We start from the raw sequence: 10,000 nt of genomic DNA on the forward strand, positions 1-10,000 counted from the left end.
AGTAAGGCACTTGCTTAAAAAGAGAAAAAAAGGCTATAGACATTTTTAAAAATGTAATCTAATTGATTAGAATACCATATCCACCTGCCTGTAAGATTATAATTACGAAACTAATAATCTCACTGTACCTTGTATAGATACCAACTTTCTATTCCTTTCTTACTTACGAGATATTGACCTTATGTTTTTTCATATGGCTTTCTTCATGGATAAGGAAGTAACGATGATGGTTGCATGTGGACTCTCTCTCTCTCTCTCTCTCTCTCTCTCTCTCTCTCTCTCTCTCTCTCTCTCTCTCTCTCTCTCTCTCTCTCTCTCTCTCTCTCTCACACACATACCCACACACACAAACACACACACACACAAATACATACACACGCACGCTCACACACACACACACACACACACACACACACACACATAAACCTTCCACCATCCAATAAATGGTAGAAAGTAGAAAGTGACTTTTCATCAAAAGAAAAAAAATAGACTTAACAAAGCCACGTCCAAAATGGGTTGATTGATTTTTTAGATTTTTTTTTTTTTTTTTGAAATATCTTTATTTTCCAACCAAGTGTTGGCAATGGATTATGTACCTGAGCATTCCATTCAGAGAAAACTTATTGCATGGACTATTATCAGACTCTCGGCTTGTAAAGCGAATTATATAGATAGTCATCATCCAATATCTTCTGGCCTGCCTTTGGCCTGCGTTGGTAGATCTGAGGGTCATTCAAAATCTGTGAGTCAACACTTTGTGGTCGCACTGGATCGTTCAAGTTGATGTCTGCTAATGTTTTGATTGCATTCTCAGACATGTTGTGAACATCGTTACTGACTGTTGTCTTGACATTCAGTAGCATGTGTTCAATTTCCTCTAATCCAGAGACAGACTGTAAGACAAGAAGAAATCATTTGATTTTCAGGGATTTCATATGGAAGTCATTTCTCTCAAATACTTCTACATATCATTCAAAATGCGGATACTAATTATAGGACCTGTGCAAAAAGACACCAAGGTTCTCAAAAATCTCAGAAATGTTAAATCAATAGCGTAATCATATTGCATAAATTATAATTATTTTTTTTATAAAACATATGAAGCTATTGATATAATTAATTTAAAATGCATGGGTTTTGGGTTAGGTGTCATATGTTACCCTTTTTATTTTGACTATTCCAGCAGTGAATTTATGGCTATTATAACCTTAATTGTTTCAGCTTAATATAGTTAAGACTTCGTTCAATACTCCTCTATTGTGTGCTCACCCTCTCAGACACCCATTTATTGTGTAAGATCATGTAAGGTTAAGACAATGAAGAGACTTTTAAAAAAATATGATTTAGAAATCGATATTGATATAATTGTTATTTTTACATTTCCCAAAATTATAAACTTGTAATTACCTCATCTGACATAATAGGAAATGGCCTCTTTGAATTTGCATCTGTTTCTATGATAAGAGACATCTTGTAGTCAAACAAATCCACACAACTTGTGGCACACTGGGAGATACGCCATTGGAAAACCTGCTTCCCTCTTTCCAATAGGGCAGTCAGCATTGCACTCATCATCCCTAGGTTGACAGGACTCTTTCATAAGGGGAAACCAATAACATTTGCGAAAGATAATAAGCATGATACTGTATGAAGGTTCTAAAATGTAAATGATCAGTGCAATATTAAATGTTAATGGAATGAAGCACAATTGTTTTATAAGATACTATTTCTTTTTTTGTTGTAAAAGGGGATGACCTAATAATCTTTTGAAAACATTTAATTTTGGTAACTGCTGATTATCTTGAACGAAACATCAATTGTCACCATCCATGGAATGATAAAAATGGACTAATTGTGTGGCTACATGATGTATATTTGATAAATTTATCATCACATTGAGGTTCCTAAAAACTTAACTGATAAACTCACCAAAAAATCAACTAGTTTCACCCCCGATGATTGGCCTTTTTTCTAACCACTCTGTTCATTTAGCAATGATTTGTGTGGTTGAAACTTTTAGACATGACGGATAATATTTTCCAACTGTCCAGCCTTTTATTAAAAATGAAGCGAGCATTTGTTGTTATATCTTTAATACTTAATGCAGTCAAAGACAACCCCATCATCATCATTATCATCATCAAAATCACATATACCACCACCACCACCACCATCATCATCATCATCATCATCATCATCATCATCATCATCATCATCATCATCATCATAAAAACTGAAGATAACATCTCACCCCTCCATTCCTTTTTTGGACATCTGACTCCAAAGCAGTCCCAGCAGTCGAAACCCTAACGTTGTAAAACTTCATGTACTCGAGTTCAAAGGCGATGAGTTCTGCAAGGGCAATGGCTATTGACGCTGCATATTCCGCCTGCCCTGCCATGCTGTGGAACACATTCCATGCCTCAACCATGTGATTTGTTTCCTGTAATAAGAGACAATGCAAAACATATAAATCATAATAAATAAGTCAATGCTAGCACATGATTCAAATAATCATTGTTGTGTTCCTACATATCTAGACTATTAGACATTATCATTTTTCTTATACATTTGTGATCAATCGTTTCAGAGTAGTATTAAAAGACATCCATCATCATCCAAAACGACATAAAAAGCAAGTCATATAGATTCGCTACTCTTAGATGAAATGCATCACATGACATACAACTATTTACAATGACAGACACATACAAACACAGCTTTTTCATATGAACAATAAATGACTGGAATGCCCTGTCATCAGACATAATGGACGTTGAATGCTTGGAAATTTTCAAGACAGTTTTGAATGCAATCGCTCTTCAAAGTAATCTGTGACTGTTCCCTGTTTTGATTGGACTGTAACTGAACATTTACAGTGATGGACCCGGGAAGCCTTTTGCAAATACAAGCCATTGAAGATTGAAGATGTTATGTCAAGATGAACCAGATGTTTAACTCACTCAATCCTAGAGATGCTTGCTTCTTATCATCAAAATTGGAAAAAAAAAGTGTATTAAAAATGAACATGTACATAGATCTTTTTATTCAACCATCATTAACATGTAAAAACTAAAAACAATAGCTTGATACTACACATATAATTTGTCTTAGAAAATGAAAATGTAATAAATAGGCATGGGGCAAAGACACCTGGTGTAGGTGTCCTTGGCATGGGGTAAAAGTAGCCCGGGCAAACTACGGATATAGTCGGTGTTAGGGTTGAGTGAGTTTAAGAATTGAATTTTGAGCTTTATTCAAAGAGTAAAAATTGATAATGTCATTTCAGACTGTGAGATTTGTTTCTTCAACTTAAAGAAAAAACTAAATTTCCTAATTCTGAGTCATCTGACTTTAACTCAACTGTCTCCATTTAATTAATTCTAACATTATATTGACATTGTGGGTCACATTTATTTTGAAACAAAACAAATTTTTCACTCAGCCCATAAAGATAAAACACTCAAAAGGAAGAATTAAACAAATGTATTTCGTCAAATGAAAAAGTAGATATGAGGAATGCACATACTAATTTTTAACTTTTTTATGGCCTAGGAATTCTTGCCTTTATGACACTTTTATGATGTACGATTTTGGTCATGTCATTCTCTTGTGAGATGTATTCTGATATTACATCTTTTGACATAAAAAAAATGATCAAAAAATGATTTTTTAAAATGATAAATAAATGAAAAAAAATGTTAAATCCACTTTTATCTACATATTTGTTAGATGTATGCAGAGTAAGATACAAGCCTGTCCAGACACATTATAAGTCTGATATGGCTCAGTTATTGTTTAGTTTGTTGGATACAACAGTTACTTATTGGGGGTCCTGATAGCTCAGTTGGTAGAGCACTCGCTTCACATGAAAAGGGACCTGGACCAGTCCCAGCTGAAGTCGAGATTTTTATTCCTGACCACCCTGACCAACCAACAGTGATTGGGTAGCTGGGTCTGTTAGATCTTGTGGAAAGTAATTTGCAATAGACTAGTATCCGGATCGTAACGGGCCAGCTGAGAGCAACACCATTACCACTGGTCTACCGTGCAGCAGGAATAGCCCCACCACACATCCGGAGGGAAACTCATGCCCAAATACAAAAATACAAACAGGAAATGGACCAGAGACACCCCCTTCATGACCACAATTGCCCCAAAAGCAGGCTCAAATCAAGGAAAAGCTTCCTCACAGTAGAGAGCCTTCACCCAGACCACTCAGCATTCTTCCGCCTGGACAAATGGGTAGAATGGGACAAGACAGCAAACGATGCCCTCCAGCCCCCAACAGAAAAGCTCCCAGCAGGCACAGACCTCAAGAGAAAAGACTGGGTGGCGTTGAACAGAGCTAGAGCAAAGGTGGGAAACACCGCCACCAACCTCTTTAAATGGAAAATCTCACCGGGGCACTGAATGCCCATGCGGTCACCCCAGACAGACCATGGACCACATCCTGTCCGAATGCTCGCTGGGACCTCACTGCACCAATGCTGACCTGAGGGAATGCAACCGGACTGCCCGGGACTGGCTGACTCACTGGCGCGACAAGATATGATGATGATGATGAGTATCCTATCCAAAGGGTAGCAAGTAATTGTTATTTCCGTTTCCTGCAATAGACATCGGAATAAACTCTGGCTCCACCATTGGCCTTATGGCTCTTAAAGGACTACTTGCCAGATACATTTGTACAACTCAGTTACATTGAGTTTATAGGACACCTACACATATGACATTTCATGAAACTCACATCAACCATTAAAGATTTCACTAGAAGAAATCGGTATGCATCCATCCAGTTACAACTTTCTTTATAGTTGATCAGTTTGTGGTCAAGATGGGATTGTAAGGCTATCCTGTTGGAAGTGCTAATTGGGTTACCTCCTCTTGGGGGACCATCATTTTGATAATGAAAGGCAGCCTGGAAGGAAAAAAAGACAAAAATCAAATGAAAAAATTCACTATACATCTACATAATTTCCTGAAGATCACAATTCTGGGTTAATTATTTTATCAATCGAACAAACAGACCGAATCATTTTGTTTTCATTTTGAGAGACCAATTCCAATTAGTACGACCAAAAAAAAAAAAATAATAAATAAAACCAACAGAAATTGATCTTATTTTGAATAACTGACACATTCAATAATCCAAGATGGTAGTAATATAAATTTTTTAACCTGCATTATCAGATATGAATGGTAAAATAATCTTACCCGTTCAACAGAGCTGAAGATTGTTGTGTAGTAATGAGTCATATCTTCCTCAAAGAAACATTCAGTACTGCCATGACAAGATAAAAGTTAATGGATATTTCAAATTAAAAACATGCCATTGTTGATTTTGTCAAATATAAAAAGTCTTTAAATAAATGCAATGAAAAGGAGTCCAATTTTTTAATCTGACTACTGTTATATACAAGATTCTCTGTGAAGCGTTATTTTTTATCTGCCTCTAGATGGCACTTGAGTAAGTGTTTAACAAAGTATTACCAAAATCTACATAAAATGGTTTGCAAAAGACAGTCACAGTACTCAAATGATGGGCGATTGTTGTACATTTTATTTTACAGCAAAAGATCAAAAGACTACTTACTCCATTATAACCACACAAAAATACGATAAATCTACTTTTTTTTTCGCTGGTACTACTTTTCAACTGTTTTAAAGGACAATACTTGATTCCCAATTTGTGATTTCATAAACAATAATTTTATTCACCAGATAACTTGAACTTTATTAACCATATTCCAATGATTCTTTTCTGAAACAAAGTTTAACTCCACTCGGAACCGGTCCATAAACGTGATAGTTCATGTCCTCAAGTTCATTGAAGTAGATCATATTTCTCACTCCAAAGAGTACCCGCTGTTCTTTTTTTTTTTTTTTTTTTACTTTTTATTTATTGATTGATTGATTGATTGATTGATTGATTGATTTATTTATTTATTTATTTATTTATTTATTTATTGTCGCTGCCCACTTGAATCCACTACCTGGGCATTGGCATTTCTGAATCAATCATGAAGCAAACAAGTTTTCGTATACCATCATACTAGCTGTTATCTGTCAGTGGCAACATATTTTCAAATGGACAAATTGAACTAAATGGCTGAATATGAATGATAGCTCAAATATGACATTTTAAAATCAAATGCAATATTTAAAGCTGAACATTTTATTGAGTACATAAGTATACGGCTCATATAGAGTGCGTTATTTTTTTACAGTCAATTTATTGTTCAACGGACATATGTGTATTTGTCCAAGTTCACTCCTCTCTCTCTCTCTCTCTCTCTCTCTCTCTCTCTCTCTCTCTCTCTCTCTCTCTCTCTCTCTCTCTCTCTCTCTCTCTCTCTCTCTCTCTCTCTCTCTCAAATGAAATGAAATCATCATCATCATCGTCATCATCATCATCATCATCGTCATCATCATCATCATCATCATCTTCATCATTATCATCAATCCAGAGCTTCTAGCAGCTTATAGTAGCGAAATAATAGTGATTTTAATTCAGCACTAACAAACTGTCCATTCAGATCCTACAACAACAACAACATGTAACATACAAACTAGCCTATTCATTAACTTACCACTCACTTCATCAAAAGCAATAATGAGTTGAAAAAACAAAAATATGAATAAAATATCATATTATTATTATTTTTTAGAAAGAAAAAAAATAAGCGTTAAATGGTATTAGTCAAATCTGTAATTTATATTATAAAGACTTGGCACTCAAATTGCATAAAAACAAAAGTTGTACATCGGTTGGGGAGAATAGGAGTTATTTCATGTCTCGTGTCTCGTTCAACATGTTAATTAATCACTGTGAGCACATCAAGGGGATATGCTCTGCTTTAAAAAATCGTTTAAGATTGAAAGAGAAGCCAAATGGATTTAGGATTTGCACTGTAACCTGGGCAACCACCTGGGTAACCGAAGTTTGATCCTTGCTTTAAGAATTTTCGTTTTTCCCATGGGTAATGTCAATCTTATTATGCGGTGTGTTTATGATGGGGTATTCTTTTTTTTATTCATGTAATAATGAGTTTTTATTCTTTCTACAATTCATTTTGTTGTTCTCACTTTATTTTGGCTCGTTAAAATTGGCAAGGGAGACAACTAAAAAAAATCAAACATCAGCATTGCATATAAAAAAAAACCCACAATAATAATGATGATAATGATAAATAAATAAACATATAAAATAAAACAATCTTAAAACATTCTATCTGATATATTGCAGGAAAGCTAGTGCCCAAATCATTTACATTGAATTTTATATTAAGACATGTTGCAATACAGCAAACATTTCTGAAAAATGGTCAAATAAAGAATAAGAAAAAAAGTGTTTTTTTTCAAAGAGTATGATGTTTCCATGTTTTTCTATCTTCTTTTTTTTTTTCTTCATTGCATGTAGAAGTAAAAGTTAGATTAGTATGATGACATGTAACTAAATATCTTATCTCACCTCAAGCCATCATCTGTCATGTAGTGAAGCATGAAGGTCTTAACGATGGGGACATATCGCCAACCACCCCAGGGTGCATAAGCCTTATGGAAAATGAAGAAAGTAAAAAAAAAGGAAATTAAAAGACATAAAGGATCTAAATATTAAGCTGTTAGATGCTGTGAACTGTAAAAAGTAATAATAAATATTTCATAAGAGAGAAACAAAATGTTAACATGAGTTATAAAAATTGATTTAATGATTTAAAATGAGTTTAATTAATCATCTCCAAAGGAAAACTCTTTTTGTAGGGTTTAGTACAAGGGAAAATTGGAACAACCCAGGCATCAGTCGCTGTGCAATATCATAGAGTGAGCTTGGACGGGGTGTTCACACAGCACGGTAGGGAAAATCAAACTTGGTGCTCTCTGTATATGATGTGACAACGAAATCACTGTGCCCTACTGAATTATAACTTTATTTTTTTTCTTTTATGCTCATTCCCAATTTTTATAAAGTAATGACCAAAGGTAAATATTTATAAAACAATCCTTTATACCTTGAGTACAATTGGTTCCTTGCGTACAATAAAAGCTTCTGCCTCTGTAAAAAATCCAAGCTTTTTGTTGATTACTTCCTCCCAGCTCCAGCGTATTTTGTCTCTTCCAATGTACACACCTACAATGGCCACTTTGTTGGCAGACACAAGCTCATACACATGCTTCTGGACTGAATGGATGAGAAATTGAGTTTGGATGCAATTATAATTCATAATTCATTAAACGGGAATTTTATAGAAAACACTAGATGCTCCAATAATATCATTTGACAAAAATCACGATTATTGGTTGTAATAAAACTAATACATTTAATTTCTATTGAAAATGTAACATGATAAAGTCAAAAGGAAAAGTACTGTCATTATTTTTGTCCATTATGAAAGCTTTTTTAGCTTTAAAAAAGCTGAATGTGGCAAATATGATAATAATATCCTACTTATTCGATTCAGTGATTATCTTTTTTAAAAAACAATCATAAGGTACTGTATACATTCAAACTTGACTTACTCATGACAGCCATAAGTTGTGCAGCGTCACCCTCACATCCCACTGGTCCCTGTATGTAGTAGTGCTCATGGAGGTCTACCTGACAAAGATAGGGACGCATTTTGCCAAAGAGGACTGAAGGTCCTGCAAGACCAAGGCATATTCCTATCTGAAGACAAAAATGAAAAAACTATTTTTTTAAATCCATTTCACGCACATTCCACAAGTTTTGGCTGTCCAAATTAAAAGTTAATCAAATCTAAAAATTATAAAGCTGAAAGAAAATTCAAACAAAATTTCAGTTCTCTAAAGTGAAGGCTATACTTGATTGGTATGCCAGAACATCGTATAAATGGAACTATTAAAAATGTACTTAAATGAAATTGTGAAATAAATATTCTGAGTCATCGAAACAAATCTCAAACAACAACAAAAAAACAACAAACAAACAAACAAACAAAAATAAAAACTTCAAAATAGAAAAACAACATTTTGAGCTTTTACCTTTTCCAAAGTATGAGATATTTTAACACGTATTTCAATAACTTGTCATATCCTATTAAAAGCCAAAGAAAAAAAGCATTGTTTGATTCGTAAACATCTGAGTCACCTTTACTCAATTTCTCTCTTTTTATCATGGGCTGATTTGTAAGGACTAATATTAGCATAAATAAACAATTTAAAACCTACCCTGTAAGGCCCTTTGCGATGAATGTAAGATTTATTTTGTATATGGTCACTGATAAATTGCCAAAGGGGGACAAATGCCCCAGGGTCTACAAGGGTAATGGCAGTTACAGGACCTGGTGGTGGTATGAAATAGTTAAAGTCATGTATTGTTTATTTGGGAATGGGAATAATTTTGTGCTAAATAGGCTACAAGATCAGAAATAGCCGACATGAAAAATGATTGTGATTAATGCAATCATATGAAAAATATTATAGATATCAACTCATAAGTTTTTTAGAATATTTGAAGTCATATTAGGATTGGTCATCATTGACAAAATGGATGTATAACCGGGAAGGAAAATTAATGACAAAGTTTACAAAGCATAAAAGATATAAAATGAAAAATTTGTAACTTGGACAATAATTTAAAAATGTAAATGAAACATGAATATAAAATGTCCACTTGTTTTAAATTTGAATAAAATTTCGCCTATAGAGATTGAGAAGATAATCTAAAGTTTATTTGTCGAAATAAAATAAACATAAAAATTGCCTTACCACAGGCTTGACAGCTTGGAAGCTGGAAAACATAATTGTCTTCATCAACAATTTTAGCTTTCGTGGTGAAAATTCGATCCAATATGGTCGACTCAGGAGAATAGCACAAGTCCATCCTGTAATAATTAAGTAAAATACAATATAAGAATTACTCATATGGCACAGATATTCAATACTTAAACTTGGGATCACTTTTAAAGATAAATTTGCTCGTTCAACTATATTGAAAAATCTTGAATTTTTGCACAGTTAATATATATTTAAAACTTGA

At 33.9% G+C, this 10,000-nt stretch overlaps 1 protein-coding gene across 1 annotated transcript in view; it reads right to left on the reverse strand.

Moving 5' to 3' along the window:
- Positions 1–241: 241 nt before the first annotated feature.
- LOC144967479 (uncharacterized) overlaps positions 242–10,000 on the reverse strand; it is a 29,017-nt gene continuing 19,258 nt past the window's right edge. The window contains exons 20-29 of the mRNA XM_078904785.1: positions 9,730–9,845; positions 9,190–9,302; positions 8,521–8,668; positions 8,013–8,182; positions 7,475–7,557; positions 5,218–5,284; positions 4,751–4,921; positions 2,252–2,443; positions 1,408–1,593; positions 242–893 (exon numbers count right to left, since the gene is read on the reverse strand). Of these exons, the coding sequence (XP_078760911.1) occupies positions 639–893; positions 1,408–1,593; positions 2,252–2,443; positions 4,751–4,921; positions 5,218–5,284; positions 7,475–7,557; positions 8,013–8,182; positions 8,521–8,668; positions 9,190–9,302; positions 9,730–9,845 (1,501 nt within the window). The 3' untranslated portion in view covers positions 242–638. The remainder of the gene's footprint in view (positions 894–1,407; positions 1,594–2,251; positions 2,444–4,750; positions 4,922–5,217; positions 5,285–7,474; positions 7,558–8,012; positions 8,183–8,520; positions 8,669–9,189; positions 9,303–9,729; positions 9,846–10,000) is intronic.

The sequence above is a fragment of the Berghia stephanieae genome, chromosome 3 (genome assembly GCF_034508935.2).
Source record: "Berghia stephanieae isolate SIO BIC M18660-M18661 chromosome 3, UCSD_Bste_1.3, whole genome shotgun sequence".
Taxonomy (NCBI): domain Eukaryota; kingdom Metazoa; phylum Mollusca; class Gastropoda; order Nudibranchia; family Aeolidiidae; genus Berghia; species Berghia stephanieae.